General features: G+C 45.5%; 2 protein-coding genes across 3 annotated transcripts; both read left to right on the top strand.

Annotated features, from left to right (window-relative positions):
- The first annotated feature begins 1,996 nt into the window (after positions 1 to 1,996).
- Positions 1,997 to 14,731, top strand: LOC101068791 (adhesion G-protein coupled receptor G5-like). Its single transcript, XM_011618510.2, has 15 exons — positions 1,997 to 2,417; positions 8,348 to 8,409; positions 8,794 to 9,059; positions 9,143 to 9,329; positions 9,413 to 9,458; positions 9,552 to 9,657; positions 9,861 to 9,983; positions 10,073 to 10,189; positions 10,910 to 10,952; positions 11,042 to 11,148; positions 11,277 to 11,392; positions 12,011 to 12,270; positions 12,356 to 12,455; positions 12,535 to 12,809; positions 13,255 to 14,731. Exons 2-15 carry the CDS (start codon positions 8,358 to 8,360, stop codon positions 13,368 to 13,370), a joined length of 1,914 nt encoding a protein of 637 aa, XP_011616812.2. The 5' UTR covers positions 1,997 to 2,417; positions 8,348 to 8,357; the 3' UTR covers positions 13,371 to 14,731.
- Positions 14,732 to 16,466: 1,735 nt separating this feature from the next.
- LOC101071674 (Y+L amino acid transporter 2-like) lies at positions 16,467 to 23,448 on the top strand. 2 transcript variants are annotated; one of them, XM_029846192.1, is made up of 10 exons: positions 16,467 to 16,705; positions 20,139 to 20,634; positions 21,006 to 21,131; positions 21,387 to 21,531; positions 21,620 to 21,743; positions 21,822 to 21,925; positions 22,006 to 22,102; positions 22,609 to 22,758; positions 22,892 to 23,075; positions 23,147 to 23,448. In XM_029846192.1, the coding sequence occupies exons 2-10, from the start codon at positions 20,175 to 20,177 to the stop codon at positions 23,212 to 23,214; spliced, it is 1,458 nt and encodes a 485-aa protein (XP_029702052.1). In that variant the 5' UTR covers positions 16,467 to 16,705; positions 20,139 to 20,174; the 3' UTR covers positions 23,215 to 23,448. The 2 variants fall into 2 exon arrangements, with proteins under 2 accessions (XP_029702052.1, XP_029702053.1); XM_029846193.1 differs by lacking the exon at positions 16,467 to 16,705 and adding an exon at positions 17,863 to 18,111.
- The last annotated feature ends 147 nt before the right edge of the window (positions 23,449 to 23,595 follow it).

The raw sequence follows: 23,595 nt of genomic DNA, 5'->3' as shown, positions 1-23,595 counted from the left end.
GCCCGACCGCTGAAGGAACAAGACTTGAAAGCTTTGACATATGCCGACGTGTTTTATGTAAACCTGAAGTGAAAGCATCCTGGGTTTCCTGTCATACTGCTGAATGACGTCTTCTTTTTCCTCTTCCCACGAACTAAAGTCGCATGAACTGACATTCGATTGCTTCGACTTTTGACCTGACAATTCAAACTATTACATGAAAGGGAGGGGCTCTGATGAATTAGAATTGACTGCAGATTAAATCTTTACATTTGTGCAGCTGTCTGATGGACGATTCCCATTGTTTTAGGTTTATCTGTGGATCTTTAATAGAGACAAGAATTCCCTGAGAGAGCAGACTGCCAGGTCGGTCCTCACAGGAACAGTAATGTTTGGAGTGCACAGGGCTTTCTTGTTCAGATCTCAGCTGGATCTGATGCTGCAGCACATTTTGGCAGGAAACTCAAATTTCTGAGTCATTCCAGGGTTTTACCTCTTTAAACTAGCTTTCAACTCCATATCTCATGACAGGCCAGTTGTTTTGATCTGTCAGCTTATCTATCAAGGAAGGATCTTGTCTTTCTGCTCTTGTGTTTAAACAAATTTGGTCTGGTTGACTTTTGTCTCCTGTCTCTTATCACCAGACACCGTTTTCTTTAGTGTGTTTTCCTTCCACCTACTATGTTCTCGCAGCATTTCTTTTATGTGTGCTTACGCACGTGCAGGTTGGAGAAGTTGGACAGAAGGACGGCACAGCGGTCCTTATCTTTCCACACCTCAGATCCTGCACAGAAGCCTCAGGCTGCCAGACTTTCTCCTGTCAAACCTGCCAACATGCCTGGTTTTATATCTACAGTGCTCAATAAAGTGTCTGGGAAGATTCCAGTCACCCTGCTCATGGTCCTTCACTTTGTGTGTGTCGTTTCTTGTATGTGCAACAGTCAGGACAAGAATACACATTATATTGATTACACATTATAGAGTTGGAACATGTTGGGTATGTGAGGACATTTTGGCTGGGTCCCCACAACTTTGTCAGGAGGCTTAAGGGTTAAGGCTAGAAAGTTAGGACAGGGAAGTGCATTTTATCAATGAGTCCTTACAAAGGTAGAGGTACAAATATGTGTTATGTCTGTGTGTGCACCTGTCGGCCAGTGGGTGAGGCAGTGGGTGTTTTATTACACCGCACTTTAACTGACAAATACACAAAACTGCAGGTGTGTGTGTGTTAATAGAGGGGAGAGAAGAGGAACCAGGTGCTGGATCCGGATTTCACCTAAATATAAAATGTGGTGGATAAGAAACCTTAAGCTGTTGTGCAAGCATAAACAGTGGTTTTAGCCATGAGGTTTAAACATTAATCAACTTTAATAACTGCAGCTTTGTGCAAGAGTCACGTGTGTTTTACATATTTACTTATATCTTGAAAAAGCACAGGCAGATTTTTTTTTTTTTTTACTGAGTTTCCAATAAAGTATTTCATTAACAAACAGCAGAACCATAAAATCAACTGTAATGTCCATTGAAATCCACAGAAAAACAGAAAAATACCTCACACCCAAAGGTCACTTTAGCAAAACAACTCAACCAGATCCCTTAATAAAACAAGGTGAATATTTTATGACACATTTAAGATAGTGTAAGACAGGAAAACACCGTAAAACTCCCCGTACACACAGCTTCGTGGTGGTGTAAAGGGCGCATTTTGCTTGGCGACTCTGCAGCAACACAAGACCAGGAAGTGCTATAATAGCACAAAGTAATAGCACATATCTTGCGCGTTAAACCGTATATTACGCCTGTTGTGGGCAATGGCAAAATCCAATAGTTATATCTATGAGAGAAGAACGTTGAAAATTTGTTTTCAATGTGACCCGTAGCCCCCCAGCGCAAACACACCCTCATGACGCATTGCTGCGTAAACAACCCCCCGATAGTCCACGTTTAAGCTGAATACAAGAATAAGGTGACACCAGGTTGTATCTGTATTCCCATCATTTATTGTGAGAAAGAAAAATTGTAGCACATTTTTGAAAGAAACTTTCGCTTTGACATGTATTGCCAGTAAATCGGTGTTTTATTTTGAAAGTGCGGACCGGAAAGGCTCCCTCCTCCCTCGAGCCGCGGCTCTCGCGGCGCCGACTGTCCGCTCGCGAGCAGCAGGAGACGTTCACTGTCTGATCCTCCGAAGTTTTTGCGCTTGGAATTAAGATGTCCGTTCAAATGTCTCCGCGGTGATTTAAATACGTTTTCTAAGTTTTGTTTTCTTCGCTCTTTTACTCGTCCGACTTCGAGCGTCCCGCCGCCGCTTTTCTTTGACATTTTTTTCTATTTTAAAAGCTGTTTATTTGGAGCCATTGTGCACCTGCGGGCAAAGGTTTCTTATTAACCACGCGAATCAAAGCACCGGAAACCTCACCTGAGTTTACCTGAGCACGGTAAGAAGCGTAAATATCGCAGCAGACGATGCAGAACGAGTTTTATTTCAAATAATTTAGGTATTCGATTAGCATAGTTAGCACTCAGATTAGCAACCACTTTTTAAATTGGTGTCAGTGTATAATTGTTTGGATGTAGTTGATCTGTATAGCTGCACTTAATACTGGAGGGATGAAGGAGCTGCACTTTTATTGACAATTGTGGGACCAAAACCATCTTTTATCAGCTTTGTCACCGTTGTTAGTATTTGTCCTAGTTGTCCTTATTGACTAGTTTGGATTTCATGTTTTCATCTGAGGTAAGAAGTTCATTTGCTCCTAAATACTGATGTGAGAGACTGTCTGAGGTTTCTCGACAGTAGGCCCGATCAAAAGACACCACGTTTTTCTTTGAAGAAAAAAGGAAAGAAACACAAATGTGTGAAAATGTGTCACCTAGAAATTTGGGTTGACAACAGTCCCCTAGATCAGAGACGCAGCAGCAGACATGAGAGGGAAATGTATATTTAACAGAGTCGTGACTCATTCCAGGAACCCCGACTATAAAAGCAGATCATAGGCAAATTCACTGTTACCGGGGTGGTTGTGTAATGATTTGTGTGTGTACGTGTGTGTTGCTTATTGATTTATTCAGAGCCCCTCAGGAAATACCTGCAGAATTCCACCTGCACCTCCAATTTCCTCACAGAAGCCATCAAAAGGCAGATGAAGGAACACGTGCACGCTCCTGCAGGTGTACGCACGCTATCACTGCGGTGGCGCTGCAAAGAATGCGAGGTCTTTACTGGGCTGTAGCCTTGGGGAAATCCCACACACCCCAGCGATGTAAGATACAGTCCAACCTTTGAGCTCCAGAAGCTTCTGCTCTTCGACGGGCCGGGTGTTCATTTTGGCTTCGGCGCAGGTTTGTTTTCATTGTTTCCAGCTGGTGGTGGTGAGGAAGATATTGACAGGAGCAGTTTGTGTTGGAGGTCACCTTGAGAGAAAGGGAGGTGCAGATCATATCTTTTGTTGGTAACCAAGGCATCCGAAGTGCACTGAACCCAAATGAGATTACTCTTAAAAACACCCTGTATAGAGAAGTAATCCCTAAACTACATTCACTAACAAGTTCAGCGCAGCCTGGATGCATCTCGACTGTCCAAAGTTTAATTTTGTCAGCCTTATCTTAAGTTTAGGACTTGGTGTGAGCGGCCATATCCCATCTCCAGTTAACAGCCTCCAACCCCGACGTTGATCCCTTGACCCGCTCTTAAGCTCGCTGTCACTTCAGTCCTCTGGCTCCACACAAAAAGAGTCTTTTGTTTCCTTGAATTACTCTTCCACGCACATTCTTGTCTGCCCAACTGGGCTGCAGCTAGGGAAGCAGCGAGCACTTGTAAACGGATGAAAATGCATTTCTATACTGTCGTTTTCTAGTGTTACTGGTCACCTGCTGGACCAGACGTGAGGCTCACGTGGACTGTCCAGTTACCGGTGACACTGGAAACGTGGCTCCGGCTTAAGATCTTAAATGGCAAAATAGAGATTTGGTGTTTTGCTTGCCATGCTATTTCCACTTGCGTTGTTTTGACGCTCCGTTGTGGTTTAGATCAGGTGTTTCGGGTTTTTTCTGTCACGTATGCAGGCGATTTAGTGGTCGTGGCGCTGTCACTCACTTGAACAGCTTGGGCCGGGGGCTGCTGACTGTTTATCCTGACAATGCCAACGTCCCGCCCACTCACCCCAACCCCAGCTGCCGCCCCCCCCTCCATGACCTCTGTCTTGTTTTATCACATCACATGTGTGTAATTTGCATAGAGGGACTCTGCAAGTTTTTGTGTACTTGTACAAATGTGGTGTTTGTTTTCAGATTGATGCTATGTGCCAGACAAAATGAGTAAGATCTCAACAGAGATATGAGTCAGACTTCAGCGTCTATAGATGGGAAAACATGACACACGGAGGACATGTCAGGAAATCATGAAGCGACGCTCTTCTGGGGTCACCAGGGCCCCGTCTCCTACCGATGCCACGCCGCCACTGAAACAAGTGTCTGTGTGTGTCGTCACCGCGACGTGGAGGAGGAAGAAGCAGGGCAAGGCTGCAAGTGCCATGACAGAAATGACTAGGAGGGGGGGGCTTTGTTGAGAAGATGAGAAATGTGTGCAGCTCATGCGCTCGTTCATGCTGAATCTAACACTCACACCCACACAGGAACTGTGACCTGAAAACAGGGTAACATTCTTGCGCTGAATTGATGTGAGTGCCATACGGTGACAATAGAAGGGGAGAGTGTGTGTGTGTGGGGGGGGGGGTTAATGTGCCAGCAAGTTCCAACATGAGAGCTTAGAAAGGTGAATGTAGCTGGAAAAGATAAAGTCATTCTTCTACCATAAGAATGTCATATAAACGGACAGTATATTTATTTTTTTATCTCTCTCACACACACACACACACACACACACACACACACACACACACACACACACACACACACACTCACGTACACACGCAGTGTTAGCCTGTGGCTGATGAGGTAGAAAGTGTAGGCTTCGGTTGACTGATAACACCAGTTTATTGTTGTAAGCCAGTGTGATAAATTTCTGACTCACACCCCGTTTCAATGTTTTGTCTGACATCGTCGATGGAATCATCAAAGCCAGACGCTCACGTTTCAGTTTATTACCCACAGAGCTCGGAGACGTGAAACTTGTCTTCGTGCGTTGATTCCCAGGGTTTTTAGAGGTTATATTTAAATGATTTCCCTTTGATGAGTGCTGATTTTTCCCCACACTAAAAGTGCTGATTCCACATGTTTAAGGTGATGAAAAAATACATACAGATGTATTAATTCTCATGCTGCCAGTGTTAAAGCCTGAAAACATGTTTAATATTAATATAAGATGTGAAGAAGCAGCCAGTAGCATTAGAGTTAAAATCAAAGCACCTCATTTGTTAGCTTCATTACAAAGCTGGATTCTAAAATCTTCTGTTTGCTCACATCTATAATTAGTCCATTTGCAACATGTTTTACACTTTTATAGCTTCTGCTGTCCCACCTATACTGTATGAAAACCTTCACAGGGTGTGTGTGCAACACGATGCCCGTATCACAGGGGTGTGAAGTCGCGGAACTCAATTCTGCCTCTCTTAAATGATCAAAAAGAGGAAGCGTAGAAACCACAATTATGATGTGTGAAACAGTTTCTCCTATCTCCAGTCTGAAAAAAAAAAATTGATTTTGTAATGCTGTGGTTTGAAAATGTAAATGATTGTGACATGGATGTTTTCAGCTTACATAACTGCGACAAACAACACCCCCCAAACCAAACCACCAGCGCTCAGTATTGGCAGCGCCGGTCATTTAGGCGACCCAGATAGGCTCGTGTGTCAGTCACGCATGTCAATACCTGTGAAGACCTCCCGTTTGACGTAATCTGAATAACCGCAGTCAGCCTTGAGCGCATAAATGTGGTGTTTCTGTAGCATTTGAGGGGCTTAGAGACGACCTTGAGTCCCAAACGTGCTCTATAAATAGGGCAGAATTATTAGGCAAGTTGTATTTTTGAGGATTCATTTTATTATTGAACAACAACCATGTTCTTAAGGAACCCAAAAGACTCATTAATATCAAAGCTGAATATTTTTGGGAGTTTTCACTGTGAGTTTTAGCTATTTTAGGAGGATATCTGTGTGCAGGTGACTATTACTGTGCATAATTATTAGGCAACTTAACAAAAAACAAATACATACCCATTTCAATTATTTATTTTCACCAGGGAAACCAATATAACAGCTCAACATTCACAAATATACATTTCTGACATTCAAAAACAAATCAGTGACCAATGTAGCCACCTTTCTGTGCAAGGACACTCAAAAGCCGGCCAACCATGGATTCTGCCGGTGTTTTGATCTGTTCCCGATCCCGAGACACTGTTCAGAGAGGTGGACTGTTTTCCCTCCTTGTAAATCTCACATTTGATGAGGGACCACAGGTTCTCTATGGGGATCAGAGCAGGTGAACAAGGAGGCCATGTCATTAGTTTTCTTCTTTTAGGCCGTTTCTTGCCAGCCACAGTGTGGAGGACTTGGATGCGTGTGATGGAGCATTGTCCTGCATGAAAATCATGTTTTTTTGAAGGATGCGGACTTCTTCCTGCAGCACTGCTTGAAGAAGGTGTCTTCCAGAAACTGGGAGTTGAGCATGACTCCATCCTCAACCCGAAAAGGCCCCACAAGCTCATCTTTGATGATACCAGCCCATACCAGTACCCCACCTCCACCTTGCTGGTGTCTGAGTCAGACTGGAGCTCTCTGCCCTTTACCGATCCAGCCACGGGCCCATCAAGACTCACTCATTTCATCAGTCCATAAAACCTTAGAAAAATCAGTCTTGAGATATTTCTTGGCCCAGTCTTGACGTTTCTGCTTGTGTGTCTTGTTCAGTGGTGGTGGTTTTTCAGCCTTTCTTACCTCGGCCATGTCTCTGAGCATTGCACACCTTCTGCTTTTGGGCACTCCAGCTCTGAAATATGGCAAAACTGGTGGCAACTGGCATCTTGGCAGCTGCACGCTGGGCTTTTCTCAGTTCATGGGCAGTTATTTTGCACCTTGGTTTTTCTACACGCTTCTTGCGACCCTGTTAACTAAATGAAACGCTCGATTGTTCGATGATCACGCTTCAGAAGCTTGGCAATTTTAAGAGTGCTGCGTCCCTCTGCAAGATATCTCACTATTTTGGACTTTTCGGAGCCTGTCAAGTCCCTCTTCTGACCCATTTTGCCAAAGCAAGGGAAGTTGCCTAATAATTATGCACACCTGCTATAGGCTGTTGATGTCATTAGACCACACCCCTTCTCGTGACAGAGGTGCACATCACCTGATATGCTTAATTGGTAGTGGGCTTTCCAGCCTATACAGCTTGGAGTAAGACAACGTGCATAAAGAGGATAATGTGGTCAAAATGAATGGGTCTGGTGAACGCGTGATGCTAATAAACTGGGACGTCGAGTAGAAAAAGACCCATAAAATGGTGTCCAGAGGAGAACACCTAACAGCAGAGTGTCAGGTTAATGTTACGTTGGTGACATCTAAATATGGAGATTGTCCGTTATGTACAGTGGTCGTAAACTAAATATGAACATTAACAACAGTCGGCTGCGTGCATTTTCTTCCTCTACTTGTGGTTTTGCAGGATCCTGTCTTTGGTTACCAGAACGCTGTTCAGAACTGACACCTACATATTTAGAAAAATCACACTTCCTAAACAAATAGGGCGAGCACGGACGGACACCGCCACTTAGAGAAGTGTGCTGTGCCCCCTAGTTCCCTCTTTTATGCTTTTGTTTTTTCTATTCTATGTGTTTTTTTCTATTCTATAGGCTTAAACTCTAACAGGAAGTCATTATTGAAAGTCTTGTGATTAAAAAATAAATGGGACGAGGCGCAGAAAATAAGTGAGCCGTGAATATTTGTGGTTAAAATGCATCTGCATGTCTGTCTGCGACATTCACAGGAGTCTGTGACTGGAACCGGATAGTTTCATACTCGAACCCACTGCTGATAATTGGATCATATAGGGACAGAACGCTGAATGTCGGCCGCTGTATCGCGTTTCCTTGGAAGGAGAGGCAAAAAGGAAAAGACTGTTTCCATTGATAACAGCACAGAAAGGACCTTGTGTGTACTTTGAGTCTGCACTCGTTTCTATTCATTGATAAGAAAGTACAGAAAACAAGGTCTGGATGGGAAAGAAAGCATATTAATGCCGAGTTGTGTTACCGCTAGTTACAGATTCCTTGTTTTTGATGGGATGTGAAACATCGTGAGTGTCACGATTGTGGTTACAGAACAGGACTGAAACTTGGTTGCACACCCTTTTTCCTGCCTCTGCAGAAATAAACTATAGCGTTTAACAGCTTCGTTCCTTTGTTTCTATGTGGCAGATTATTCTCAATGGAGCTGCAGTGCCTGTTGGTGTTGACCCTGAGCGTCCTCTTCAGCACAGGTGAGACACGTTAGCTCCTGGGAACATGGAAAGATACTTAGATATCTATAGTAGGAATCTCCTTTTGCTCTAATTTGTCCTACTATACATTCCGTCTTACTGCTTATCTCCCAGTACAGCCTTCTCCTCTCTGCTGCTGTTTCTATTTCCAGTTGTGTTGCTAATCTTTTGTAAGGAAGCCTCGTTTTTAGATGTTCCAGCAGCTCTTTCAACAGTCTCTGTTCTAGTTCTCTTTGGCAAATCAACATTTTTTCTGTTTCTTATTAGAAATTAGGTGTTGTTTTTTTTTTGGAGGGGGAGAAGATTGTATATTTTATTTCAAATCCCGGTAATTCTCACCAAATTTGAGACAATCTGTGCCTTATCTGTCTTTGTGTCCTTCAGCCTCCTGTGAAAATGATTGGGATTTCCAGTTTTGTGGCACCTGGCGCCACGGCGGCCGCCCACGTACTCTCGGTGTCAACGTCTCCCCGGGCTGTAATGGCATCGCAGTCTCAGCCAATCAGAGCTCTCTGTCCATCTGGGGTGAAATCACCTCGCAGTGCCGGCACTCCCGCGTGATTCCCCTCACTGACACAGACGAGCTCAACTCAGCGGAGAGCCACTTTTGTTTGTACTGGGAGCCTTTTTACGACCAATTGAAGCTCCAGGTGAAAGATGGCAGATTTCTGCTGCCCTGAAAGTGAAGTGATGCAGGTGGTTTCATGCGTGAGTCTCTTCTTTTTTGCTGCAGTTCGGAGGAAAGAACCTCACTCTGTGCCCGCCCGCCAGCCTGCATGGCTCCTGCTGCACCGATCTGTCACATGACCGTAACGGACCCGATGGGGAATACGGCATCGTCGACGGAAGGCTCAAAGATGATTTGGTCACCGATAAAACACTGCTGACCTACTATTTTAATGCATCCTCCACTGACTGCAGTAAGGGCAAATCTGTATAAACACATCTAGAGAGCTTTTAACAATCTAGGCATGTAATTTATGACTTTTCTTTCCTTCCACAGAAGATTTATGTGATCAACAGAGCCAAAAATCCACCAGTGCCACCATGTAAATATCTTAGCCTTTGATGGTAGACGTATTGATACCAGTACACTCGACAGGATCCACGGATAAAAAAACGTGACGGTTCTGTTTGTCCAGGGTTTCTGGCGGGCGCCAGGCTACAGGGACTCTCGATCATCCCTGCGCTCGCAGCTCTGAAGTGCTCATGAAGGAGGATTTTAAAGGCCGCAACGTGACGTCGCCGGTAAGAAAACGGGGTTTTGTCACGTCAACTCGCATCGGTCCGGACAGTCGGCATCACAGGAGCCAAATAAAGCAACATAGCGCATTTTCTTAGCCAAAAGAACACGACTGTATTACAGGCGGGAAGGCTGCCGGTGCGAATCCCCTAAAACCCACATACCTCTGGTCTCGGTATCGGATTTATTTGCCTGTTTTAATTTCCAGCTGACGCAAGATGCTTCTGCGGAGCCAGCCATCACTGTCCAGATCCCCCCGGTTCTAAAAGAGGCCGCCAAAAACACCGACAAAGTCGTCTGCACGTTCTTCCAAAACAACTCCTTGTTCCAGGTATCTGCCCCAAAACGCACGTGCACGCGCACGCGCCGCTGCTGCAGGAGAGGTTTCGACTGGAACGCTCGCTTCTGTTTGTCTTTCAGGACGGTGCCCAGAACTTCAGGATTCTTGATGATGTTGTTGAGATAACCGTCGAGAATGAGATCATCCGTAACCTGCCCGAGCCAATCAGGATCGACTTTCGCCATGATGTCATAACTGTAGGTCACCACACGAAGGTTTTCTAATATAACTTTCTGTCCACGTGTCGCTGTGAACTCTGCAGTAAATTATCACAGAATTGGCCCAAGAGGAAGAAAATTAGCACCCGTGTCTCATGTCTGATTAGTTTTTCTTTTAGTGATGTTTCCTATAAGCTGCTTCTACACAGTAAAACCACACCTGGGGTTTTTCTTAGCTCACACATTGCAAACCAGATTCTAACCTCTAACCTGTTTGTTCCTTATTTGTCACACTCGGCGCACTAATGCAGTCATGCATGTCAGGAAAATGCTGCCTCGCCATTCTTTGTGTGTAGCGGGCGCCGCCATTTCACCTGAGTGTGTTACATTTCCCAGCACTGGCTGCTGAAGACAAAGAGCTGCTATTAAAGCAGACGTGCAGCTTTGTGGTTGAAAGCAAGCGAAGGAAACACATATGAAACATTGTTTTAATCTGATAACGTTTGCAGCAGAAACACTGATTCACTTTTATTCTCTTTGTTAATGTAGCTGGACTGACTTCAGGAAGCATTTTGCTTCTTTAGGTATTTCATTGTACTTTTAAACCCAAAACGTTTTGGTTTTTAGATAATAGCTTGTTTAAAACTGAATATAGTTGTTAGGACTTCGCCATTTGGTCGAACAGCTGCTGCGGCATCAGAGGGGCGGAGTCACACGAAGCCAAAATTTCCCTAATTGACTTTTCTTTTTTACCCCCAGAAATCTCATTCACGTACATGCGTTTCATGGGACACCAGGAAAGGTCGGTGTTTATTGCGGACGGATGCTTCTACGTTTGAGACCTTTTATTTTATTTATTTATTTTTTAAAAATGGGGATTTCTTTGCTCAGATCCTTTGCAGGTCCACTGGTCCTCGGAAGGATGTGAAACGCATCATCGTGGGTCAGAGCTCACCGAGTGCCTCTGCAACCACCTGACTTACTTCTCTGTGCTGGTGGTGAGATGATAAAAACTCTGCACAACAGTTAAATGAATTAAAATAGCTGGGAACACCAGCAGCTCGTTATTTTCTTGTTATTTTCTGCTAGTTTTGCTGCTCTGCTCAATTGTTCCGTCCTCTGACAGCAACTCCAACCAGGCCCAGTCTGCCACCTCCTGGCTTTGAGCGTCATTACATCTCTGGGCTGCGCCACGTCTGTGATCAGCAGCATTGCCGTCATCGTTTATATCTGCAGGAAGAGGTCATATCACCCTGTCACGATTCGTTGTTTGTTTAAATTAAGTCAGAATGCTGTAACAGATGCTAGCTTATCACTGTTTTCCAGTATTGAGTGGAATAGTTATAAAAAAACAGCAGCATGCTGCGATCCGGACGTAACGTCTGTTTACGTCACTCTTAAAAAATAAGAACAGTAAACCGATTAGTGTGACGAATATCGCAGTTTTCCGTGAGACACCCAGGTAAAGGGGGTGGAAACCCATTAAGTCATGTAATGCTTTAACCAGAGTTAAACTAGACGCATGCTCTGCAACTCCCACGCTGGCGTCTGGCACCTGGAACACAGGAAGTAACGCTTGCATCACGTATACAATTTTTCAACTTCCTGTTATTGGAAATGCTGACCGATGCCACTCGCTTATTATTTTGACGTAATAGCTCAACCACAACGGGCAAAAGCCACATACGTCCACCTAGTGGTGATGAGGAGGACACGTTGTCTTCAGTTATTCGATTTTCTCCCGTATGTGTCAACGGGGACAAGAATCGAATTCCGAGGAGACGCCAAAGTCTTCATTTGGTTCAAGCCGTGCGTGTAAACGTAGCGTTCCACACTTCTGTTCCTCTCTCTCTGCCGCAGGCATTCCAAGGACCAGGCCATCAAAATCCACCTGGGTTTAGCCTTTTCCCACGTCTTCCTCAATCTGCTCTTCTTCTTCACTGGTGTCCTGGCCAACGTCGGAGGTGCGAGCGTGTGCCTGTGGGTGGCGGCAGGTCTCCACTACGCTTTGCTCATGTCCTTGACCTGGATGGGCATCGAGGTTTTTCACACCTTCTGGTTGGTCTACAAGGTGTTCACCCCCAGCCCAAAGCCCGTCGTATGGAACGTCGTGGGTTTTGGTGAGTTTGTGACATAACTCGGTCACATGACATCCTGGATCGTTTAGTCACCGCCATCTGACCGTGCGTTCTGTCTGTTTTCTAGTCGCCCCTGCCGTTCCTGTTGTTATTCTTGTTGCAGTAGGCGACATTTATGGCAAGAGAGAGCTGCGGCACTGCGACGGCACCACTGATCCTTATTCGATGTAAGCTTTTTTATTCTGAAACATGTCGGGAAAGACTCGTTTTCGGCGTCCTGTTCTGAGTTTGTTTTTGTGATTGTAGGTGCTGGTTGAAAGACAACGACAGAGCCTGGCTGGCACACTACTTCACCACTATGACCATCCTGGTGGCCTTGGTGTCCTTTGGCCTTGTGATGCTCTACTTCGTTTTCAGGCAGATTCGGAGCAGGGAAGAATGGCGGCAGAACCGCGTGGCTTTCCTCAGCATGTGGGGCCTTAGCTGCCTCTTCGGCACAACCTGGGTTCTGGCCTTCCTCAGCTTTGGACCGTTCACGGAGTTCTTTATGTTCCTATTTTGCATCCTCAACTCTTTCCAAGGTTTGCACATGCTGAACGCCATCTCACCATCCAGTAGCGTATTTTTATCAGCGGCCACTGTTATCAAGCGTGTACACGGTGCACCGTGAGTGATTAGACGGGGGTTATTTTTATTGTTGGCATGGAGATTGGGTGGTTATATTTGGCTTTGCTGCATTGTATCAGCGTGGGAATGAGACAATGGCCGGTTGATCAGGGCCGTGTTTCGGTGGCGCCTATCTCAAAGCTGCTTCCTGTCGTGTGTGTTGGTTCAGGCCCAAAAACAGAGCCCTACCTTTCTCTTGTTACAGGATCCACGCTCTTTAGCTTGTGAAATTAGCTTTTTTTTTTTTAAAAAAAAGACATCCTCTGCCAACATCTGTAATCCTCACTACGTAATGACTTTATCTCCATTTAATGTAATGAATTGAATCTATATGTGTGTTATTTCTGTCTCCTCCTGCAGGGTTCTTTCTGATGCTGCGGTTCTGCATGCTGCAGTGGATAAGGAAGCAGGGGAGCGGCTCTTCTCTGGGCAGCAGCAGCGGCTCCACCAGACAACACATGCTTCAGGCTCAATAGAAGAGCTAGCTGGGAAGTGATGCAGCAAAACAGAAACCAGTCCGTGCTGAAGCATAGTTTTAGGATGACACGGTGTTGTGATCAGTATGTGGTAAAGAAGAGAAAGACTGTTCTCCGCCCTGGTGTGAGCAGAAGCGTGTCTGGAGTCTTTCTCTGTCATATATTTAGACTTGCTGTTAGTAGTTGAAATGTCTCACCATGGCTGAACTCTCCATATACGTCTCTTAGGTGTTAAATAGCACAGTCCAGCCTGACGTCGGCTCGAGCTGCTTGGCTCACCTTCGGGTGCAGAAGCGTCGGAACTCTGGGTGTGGATTTACATCTCAGGCTGAGAGGCTTTTATAAAGGAAATAAGCTCACCTGGTAGAAAAAAAACACCGCTCAAATTCCAAGATGGCTCGTAAAAATGTCACTGATGACATAAGAGTTTAGTTGATGCACCTTTGGTCACAGCATTTAATGCGTGGCTCCGTGTATTCAGCCTTTCCCAGTCACGCCATGTTGTTTTCTTCCTGTATTTGTGATGTTTTCATACCTTTTCTACAGATGGATCAATTGTGAGACCAAGCTAAATCATTTGAGGGGGGGACATTTTTATGGGGACGTTCTTTTGAAGGAAATTCAGGACCTGCTGTTGTCTGGATGTAGTTTTGCTTCTGATTTTGTTGTAAAACTACTTCAGATTTTGCTTGATTTCTTTGCAAGAGCTTGTTCAGGGCAACATACTGTAAAATGATTGTTCCTTCCTCCATCTCTCAGGATGGTCCAGGCCTGGAGCCTACCCTTCCACAATACCTAGACTGGGTCTAGTTTCTGAAGAGAGCTACTTTTAGATTTTAAATCAAAGGTTTCTGATAAACTTAAGCTTTTTCCTTAAGGAAAACAAGGGAAGTTAATTGGTTGCTGGCCTCTGGGCCATGATTTTTAGTTCGATGGAAAGAAATTATTTTATTAAAGCTTTATTTTTTACATTTTTAAACTTGGAATGTAGTTTTTTATTTGTAATTTTAATGATTTTGACAGTGTACATGCTTTCTTCTAGCACTTTAGATTGTTTTTTGTTTTTTAAGAATTTCAGTGAAGTGACTTGTTCATTTTTCCATTAGATTTCAAATATAGGAGCCAGAATATTCAGTGTAAATGAATAGAGATGTTTCCCCAGGAGGACTGTTTTATTCCTGATGGTGGTAGTTGAGTTAAATAATAATAACAGTAACAATCAGGTCTTTTTCAACTGAGCGTTTTATTCAGAAACCTTTCAGTTTTTAGATACTGTGATGTTTCTATTCTCTGACGATGTTTAAGTGATTTTGTATAGGTGAACTTGTTGCATTAAAATAACCTGCAAGTGGAAAAACCCAGTCATTTGATGTCTTCATATTTCCTCCCAAACACGAGTGCAAAGTTTCCCTCAGACATCTTTACCTTTGTGCTGCCTGTCTGCAGCTTTTGCTCTTACCCGCATTGATCAGCGGGCACTCAGGAAGTGTGTTTCTTCTGAACCACATAGAAACATCTGGGTCAGATGTAGGTTTTGTAAGTGAATGTGTAACTTTGTGGAGGCAGCCTGTGTGTATATATGGGTGTGTTTGCACCTTTCACCGCTCTCGCTTCAAATAGCGCCCATACGTTAGCAGCACTGCTCTAATTACACTCCTGGTCCTCACGCAGCAGCAGCAGCAGCAGCGTCAGGCTTGTGCAACAGCTCAGGCCTGCTCTGCATCTGTCATTCCTGCTATTGGACTCAATTCACACAAGGTTTTTCTTGGGGGGACAAATGATGTCAGCCCTGTTTTCACTTCGATGTGACCGAAACTGTGAATCAAAGGATGTCGCTGAGTGATCTCACAGTGGAGACGGTCACGAGTGAGCCCGAGAAAACATACAGTAAATAAGAACTGGACGTCCTTCCAAAACTGAAGACGAGAGTAAAACTGGTCAGAGGGGCTTCCAAGAGGCCCCGGCGATGCAGAAGGACAAGCACTGGCTCTCTACTGCCTATGAAAACTATGCTTACTTTATGTGTTAAGGCTATGGTTTAGTGAAAAGCTTCCAACCCTGGCAAAATTTCACAAAATATTCGGGCTTCTGCCAAAATTGCAGACGAACTTTGGCAGGTCGCCAACCCAAAGCATCCATCCAAATCAAGACTGTCCTCGCCATCTGGCAGATTTGAAGTTGTTTTGCAAAGAAAAATGGGCAAATATTGCCAGGTCAGACGTTTACCTCAAAATACTGCAACAAAAAAGTGCTCCCACCATATTCAAGGTAGTTTTCTATGTCTGGACTGGGTTTCTTCTCTTGAAGACGTTTCGAGAAGAAACCCAGTCCAGTTGACATGAAAACTACCTTTGATACAATGACCTGGATGATTGAGAATCTACACAGACTCCCACCATATTTATATCTAAACACTGGAAATATGTTCAGCTGCTACATATTTATCCAACTCTTATCGCAACACGCTCCCTAAATCCGTGTTTAATATGAGTTTAATATAAATTAAAACAGCGACTTTAGCGGCTGCGCTTCACTCTTTTAACCCGCCGTTTTAACGTCACTCCGCCACCAGGTGGCACTGTTTCGTTTTAAAAACAGCGGAAACGAACCACGCAAACCCCGCAACAACAGTGCACCGCGCGATCGTGATCCCGCCACTAAAATATTGGTTGTCCCCCGAATATCTCCGAACGGGCCAATTTAGCCCCCCGCTTAAAAAAAAAGAGATCAAATGAAGCATTCCACTCCTGAAAAACAAACGTCACTATTACAATGGAGGCAGTGACAAACAGGAAGATCAACATGTCCTGTCAGCGTTTCTAAGGATGTCGGCCTATTTAATCTAACAATTAGTTAAGTTGAAAAAGTGAAATCTTATATTTAGTCGATTCTTGGAGGGTCTATTATTATATTTGTATTAAAAACGTATAATTACATTCTTCTAATATAACACTTTATTACCGTGGTTATCACTGTCTAAATCGTAATAACGTAATAAGATTTCTATTGTAATACGTGACCCCCCTTTCCCCCTCCCCCCCGCCTATACTTCCGCCGGACTTTTGAGTATTTCGGGCGTCATTTTTGGGGCGTCAGCTTGGTGGTTTGGAAGCTGTCTGTGATTGGGCGCCTCTAATTGTACCTGGCGGAACACCTGTGCGGGAGCCGTGATTGACAGGTCTCCCCTGTCACCTGCGCTTTTATAACGTGCGCGTGGTGCAGGAGCGGGGTCACATGACGCCTCCTTGGTGCCGCAGCGGCAGCCAGTTGTTTACCGGCCCGATGCTCCAGTGAACGGTCCCGGTCGGCTGGCTGTCGGAGACAAACCACCGCAGGTAAATCAAGAGATAAACAACCCGAACGACTTGCGAACGGCGGCCATTTCGGGTGCAGCTGCTGGACTCGCTTCAAATTGGGCGATTTTACCTCCGTTTCAGGGACAAAAGAGGAGTCATCTCCGCGTAAAAGTGCGACAAGCTGGGCGTATTTAGCTGTGACCGGACGGTCGACATGAGAACCAAAATAAGAAGAGCCTTTGAGTTGGCCTTTAAAGTGTTTAGAGCCGACATTTCAGTCACTTTTTCTTCAAAAAAAATGTAAATTTTGATTTATTTTTAATTTTTTGGCTTGTTTTTACAAAACGTAAGCCTAATTTTGAAAATCTGTTAGCCGCTAATAACTGTAAGTTTATTTTGAAAGTCAAAGGCGGAAGTACATTAAGTGACAATGGCTCAATTAACAGCGTATATGGATGGGATATCTGCACATATTGTGGCATTAAAATGATTATTTTTTGACCTTTTATAGAGTGCTCCTATCCCCAGTGATCCTTACGTTTCAATCTGTCTAACCTGTGCTGCCTAATAGATGAAATTTGATTATTCATGGTGCTACAAGGACTAAGATGACCCTGTTCTTACTGTTTTTGCAGTCTTGAAGTCAATGTTTAAAAAAGAAACAACCCTTCAGTCAAATTGGAGAGTGAAAAGAGGAGTCTGGTCTGTCACGATGTGAGGGGAGAACAGTCGGGCACCTCGGGAGGGTGAACTTGTGACCATCCGGATGTGTTTAACAACAGGAGCAGCTGTTATTACTGAATAACTACTGTTGTGTCCTCCTATGTATAGGTGTTTGTTTTTGATCCTAGTATAGAACTTGAGTGCATTCCTGTGTAGAAGGAAATGAGCTGAAAGTCCACAAGGACAAATTGTGGTTCGACCTTCTGGCGCTGCTTCCACAAGAGGCCATTTTGAGCACAAATGAGAATAGATCTGTAATATAAAGATAACTCCATGGATGAAAATACGCAGATAAAGTGGCAGCCGAAGAGCCTCCTATCTACCCCCCGCCCCACCACCCCACCCTTTTTATTTTTAAAAGAAAACTAAAAACAATTAGTAGTTTAATTGCAGAGTGCTTATTGTTTATGATACCAACACACTGTTTTTGGAGGATATTTCTTCATATTGGGGCAGTAGGACCTCACAGTGTTCCGACAGCGCCACCCGGTGGCAGAGTGACGTTAAAGCAGGTCTAAAACGGTGCAAGGTTAAGCCCATCAGGGAGATAAAAGGCCGTGAAGGGTTTAATGTTTGAAGGAAAGTGTGAAAATGGCAGTTGGGTGTTGATTTAGGCACTAGCATGTAAATCGAGCGCTCGTCGCTTTGTTCGCTCATTGTTGGACCCAGTTGTGCTGCATTCTGCCTCATTGGTTATAAAGACAAGAGGCAGGAACAGACCAGTGAGTCACAGAGACTTTAGAGTCTCCAGTTAACCTGCTGAGCTTGTTTTGTACCACAGGAGGAAACCCACAAAAAAACAAAACACAAGTTTGACATCACCCCAGGATTTTGTAGCTATACTTGCAGGCAGATGCAGCATTTAAAAAAAAAAAAAAGAAGCATTGTGGTCACGTGTGACGGTCTGAGAATGAAGCTTTTATGTACTCCTGCATGCTAAATTCAAAACAGTGTAGAAACGGTGTCTATTGATATTCCATCTATCTTCACACAATATCATGTTTGCTTGAAAATGTGGCGGAACTTACCTGAAGAAGAAATGAGACATGTTATTGCAGGAGAAATTGTCTTGATTTGAGGGAAAAGATGGAATAAAACAGACCGGGAGAGTCTGGAGGAGCTGTCTTTCATAATGTGGAGCCTTTTGTGACCTCGAGCTGGGAAAGGTGCTGTATCTATAATTGTAACGGCGCAGGAGAAGGAGTGATCTACTCCCTTGGCTCTATCCTGACAGAACAATAGACCCTTGTACAAATGGAAAGTCCTCTCATTTCCTACATGTGCTGGTATTTGGTGAAGGTCGCGTGTGGGTAAAATCAGGTGCATCACAGGTCCTTCGCCTCATGTTTCCACACAGCTTCAGTAATTTCTTGAGCTGCATTTTAGAGCTCCACCTTCATACTTCAAAGCATCAGAGTAATGTTGGTATAGTCTTGTCTTTTTAATGGTAGCAGGATGGGGGGGGGGGGGGGGGGGGGGCAGAAAGGCTCGTGAAACCAGGTCGATAGTCTGGAAGGCGGCTTCTGTGTTTATTTATGAGCCCTTCAGATGGCATGCGCACCTGACATGTTGGCTCATGTTGTGGTTAAGAAGGGGCAAACTTCAATATGGGTAGGGGAAATTCAAAGGATTTCAGATGTTAATCTTGTCTTTTTTCCTAGTTCATTCGCACTTTCCACCGAAAAGGCTGCAGTTTTGTAGTTTACACCAGTCCTAGTCTTGATTGCAAAGGAGTTTTGTTGCTTTCATAAGGATTTTTGAGATGTTGGACGGAATTGTGCAGAACTGTCAAAGCTTTGCTCGCTCATTAAACCACAGGGATGCAACAAACACCCACTTTATTAAGTTCATTCTGGATCATGCGCACCGTTCAGATTATTCAGATTTAGATGATTGTTTTGTTAAAAGTACCCACAAAAGCTTTTGATCATGTTGTGCAGCTGAGTTTTTCTCTTCAGCCACATTAAAAGCAGCTGTGTGCTGGGCTACAGACACACCCCGTCTGTCTGGGTTGTTTTTCCAGAAACGGGAACAGAGTCTTTATGTGGTTGTGTGATTTTCAGATAAGTGAGAATTTGCTATTAATGGCTCTTTGAGTCATCTTCATGAGCCCTTTTCATTATGTGTGTTCTGTCAGTGACGAGGTTGAGGGCTGCTGTACCTGGGGTAATATTGTACTGCTGTAATGTGTCCCTCAAGATACAAAGTAAAGCACATCCAGAGCAAATTTCTGCTAATCCTGCTCTGCTTTTGCTCACTTATCCAGGGATGTCTGCTCAACTGGAGGCCTGGACGTTGCTTCCAGGGGCACAATTGAGTTTAGGAAAGACGGTTGAAATAAAGGGGGGTAGACGGGGTAGAGCATCCAAACTACTGGTGGTGTTCACGGTGGTTGGATCTGACATTGTTGTAAACCCTGAACATTTATTCCGTAATGTGATAGCAAAGCCTCGGCTGGCTCGTGTTTCCACTGTGGGGTGTGACCGTGCGGCGTGTGTGTTTTTGGCTGGTTATCAAATGTTCCCACGGGTCATCAGAGCAGCAGGATTTGCATTAATCAAATTATGAGGTTGTCCCATGAACAGGTCTGTCAGGAACGGTATTTACAGAACGCGGGACTTGTTTGATCCACTGTCTGTTGAGCTTGATACCGAGCTTGATATCTGTTGGCTGTGGGCCAGACCCACAACGAACCCCCCCCTGGAGTTCTCACTGTGTGACCCAGAAATGATTTCAACCTGTCGTTCAGGTTCCCCCGTGAGCTCCGAGCCTGGAGGAGGCCACCATGGCGCGTCCTGGAGAATCAAGAAGTGAGGCGAGTCCACCTAAAGAGAGCATGCAGCTGAAGAAGGAGATCTCGCTGCTCAATGGAGTCAGTCTGATCGTGGGAAACATGATTGGCTCCGGCATCTTTGTCTCCCCCAAGGGTGTGCTCATCTACAGCGCCTCCTACGGGCTCTCGCTGGTCATCTGGGCCATCGGAGGCCTGTTCTCAGTAGTGGGGGCGCTCTGTTACGCTGAGCTGGGCACCACTATCACCAAGTCGGGGGCGTCCTATGCATACATCCTGGAGTCCTTCGGTGGCTTCGTCGCCTTCATTCGTCTGTGGACGTCTCTGCTGATCATCGAGCCCACCAGCCAGGCCGTCATCGCCATCACATTTGCCAACTATCTGGTGCAGCCGCTCTTTCCGACGTGCGAGCCACCGTACGTGGCGTCCAGGCTGACCGCCGCAGCCTGTATCTGTAAGTACACATGTTCCAGGGCTGCTCATGTCTGGTTCTATCTGTAAGTACACATGTTCCAGGGCTGCTCATGTCTGGTTCTATCTGTAAGTACACATGTTCCAGGGCTGCTCATGTCTGGTTCTATCTGTAAGTACACATGTTCCAGGGCTGCTCATGCCTGGTTCTATCTGTAAGTACACATGTTCCAGGGCTGCTCATGCCTGGTTCTATCTGTAAGTACACATGTTCCAGGGCTGCTCATGTCTGGTTCTATCTGTAAGTACACATGTTCCAGGGCTGCTCATGTCTGGTTCTATCTGTAAGTACACATGTTCCAGGGCTGCTCATGCCTGGTTCATCTCTGAACCCTCCCCCCCCTCCCTCCGTAGGTTTACTGACCTTCATTAACTCTGCCTACGTGAAATGGGGGACCCGCGTGCAGGACATTTTCACCTATGCCAAGGTGGCTGCCCTCATCGTCATCATCATCACGGGACTTGTTAAGCTGTGTCAGGGTAAGTCACCTCCCTCCTGACCTCGGAGGGCATCGTTTTAGAGGGAGGAGGGAGTAAGATGAACCCAGGACATCGGGTTGCTTTTAATTGTGTGGATGCACATGTGTAATTATGGACTAGATCAACAATGGATGGTTCAACTCTTGTGCCGGGACACTATTTGAAACGGGCTCTCCCGGCTGGCCGGAGCAGATTAGATTTCCTACATTTTCTGTCACCTGATGATAACTTTTAATCGCTCTGCTTCTTTCATAGGCTACACGTCCAACTTTGAGTCATCTTTTCAGGGATCGTCCACAAATCCTGGCAATATTGCACTGGCACTCTACTCCGCCCTCTTCTCTTATTCTGGTTGGGACACTCTCAACTTTGTCACTGAGGAGATCAAAAACCCAGAAAGGTGCATTTAAAATCAGGATAGGAAATAAGGAAAGGGCTCAAGGCGGCTAAAAGCAGCCCAGAGGTGACGCAGCCTCTTGTCTTTCCAGGAATCTGCCCCTGGCCATCGCCATCTCCATGCCCTTTGTCACCATCATTTACATCCTCACCAACGTGGCCTACTACGCCGTTCTGGACATGAACGCCATCATGGCGAGTGACGCTGTGGCAGTGGTGAGTGGAGGAACAAAGCAGCAGCTGCACGTGCACGATCTGAACGTGCGCGGAGCCACCTTGTGCCTCTGATTTCAGACGTTTGCGGACCAGACTCTGGGCGTGATGAGCTGCGTCATCCCCATCGCCGTAGCTTTGTCCTGCTACGGGGGCCTCAACGCCTCCATCATAGCTGCATCCAGGTACCCGTGACCACACACGTGCGCTCCTGCTTTATTAGAACCCGTGACATGTCGTATTGGAGCTGCCCTGTTGTGTCCAGGTTGTTCTTTGTCGGCTCTCGCGAGGGTCACCTTCCGGATGCGCTGTCCATGATCCACGTGGAGAGGTTCACGCCGATACCTGCCCTCATCTTCAATGTACGGGATGGGATGTCGTATATTTTACAGCTGAGCGACAGTTTGTCCTGTTGGATTTTAAATGGTATCTTCCGAAATCATTGCGATCGTGTATCAGTCCAGCATAGCTCCAGCTTCTGATGAAATGAGGAGCCAGAAGTTAACTCTGAACAGCTTTTTAGCAGTTTTTCCTTTGGTTTAAAGACGACTATAAGACTACAGAGGTCCCAAAGGAGGGGCTGAACACACCTTTAAGCAGCAACGGTTTGTTCTGACCTGACCTTCACCTTTCTACTGACCGTCATTCAGCAGCCGGGTTGTTGGAGCCCGTGAGAGGTCAAAAATGATTAGACTTTTACTGTACTGTTCTAGACAAAACGCCTGTAGTCGGGGGGGGAACATGACAGAGCTGAGGTAAAGCGGAAACCTCCTCCTCACCGCGAGGGAATGGACCACTTCCTGTTGTCTTAAAGCAAAAACCTCGATGTATGTGAGGATAATGAAGTCCTTTTGCTCTTGTGTCTCAGTGTTTGATGGCACTCGTCTACCTGACCGTGGAAGATGTTTTCCAGCTCATCAACTACTACAGCTTCAGCTACTGGTTCTTTGTGGGTCTGTCCATCGCTGGACAGATCTACCTCCGTTGGCGAGAGCCCGAGAGACCCCGACCCGTCAAGGTGAGACCAGTGACACCGAGCTGCACCCGGTTTGGGTTTTTTCCCCCAACTTATCCTGCATGTGACTTGCTCGGCACACGTGTTTGAGGTCATTTAAACTCTAATTTTGCCTTCTGTGCCCGACTCTTCCCAGTTGACCTTGTTCTACCCAGTGGTCTTCTGCCTGTGTACCATCTTTCTGGTGGTGGTCCCGCTCTACAGCGACACCATCAACTCTCTGATCGGCATCGCCATCGCCTTGTCGGGCGTGCCCGTCTACTTCATGGGCGTCTATCTACCAGAGTCCAAGCGACCGCCGCTGATCACCAAACTGCTGCGTGAGTGGCGCACCCTTCTGCCGGCACTCCTTGTCCGCACCACTTCTGAACAGCGCGTTTGTCCCCTGCAGGTGCTTTGACCCGCATGACCCAGTACACCTGCTACTGCGTACAGACAGAGATGGGCAAGAGTGAGTGACGGCCTTTAACCAGCAGTCGGCTGAGAAGAGCCTGCGGCGACCGAGGAGACGACACTAGTGCACTTGTCCTCAGGAGAGCATGAACTGTATGACACTTTTGCCTGGTTTTATATCTTAGACTGCCAATAACATGTGCCTGGTCCTCTTTAAGTGGAACGATTGACTGATTTACCTCCAACACAACTCTTCCTCAGTTAAATAAAATGAAATCTTTTACCTTCAAATGAAAATTCAATGTTTTCCTGAGCCCCAGTGAAATAGCCGAGTGTTCAGAGCTGCTTCTGCAGGGTGTTGAGTCTTTATTTAATCCTTCGAGTGGCTGATTTATTCAGACTGCGCTGATGTCCGTCCCCATTTTGAGCCGAGTTGCTAAATTTCAG

Source organism: Takifugu rubripes, chromosome 13 (assembly GCF_901000725.2).
Source record: "Takifugu rubripes chromosome 13, fTakRub1.2, whole genome shotgun sequence".
Taxonomy (NCBI): domain Eukaryota; kingdom Metazoa; phylum Chordata; class Actinopteri; order Tetraodontiformes; family Tetraodontidae; genus Takifugu; species Takifugu rubripes.
The sequence above is the reverse complement of the archived record's forward strand: the minus strand, read 5'-3'. Positions and strand labels throughout refer to the sequence as shown.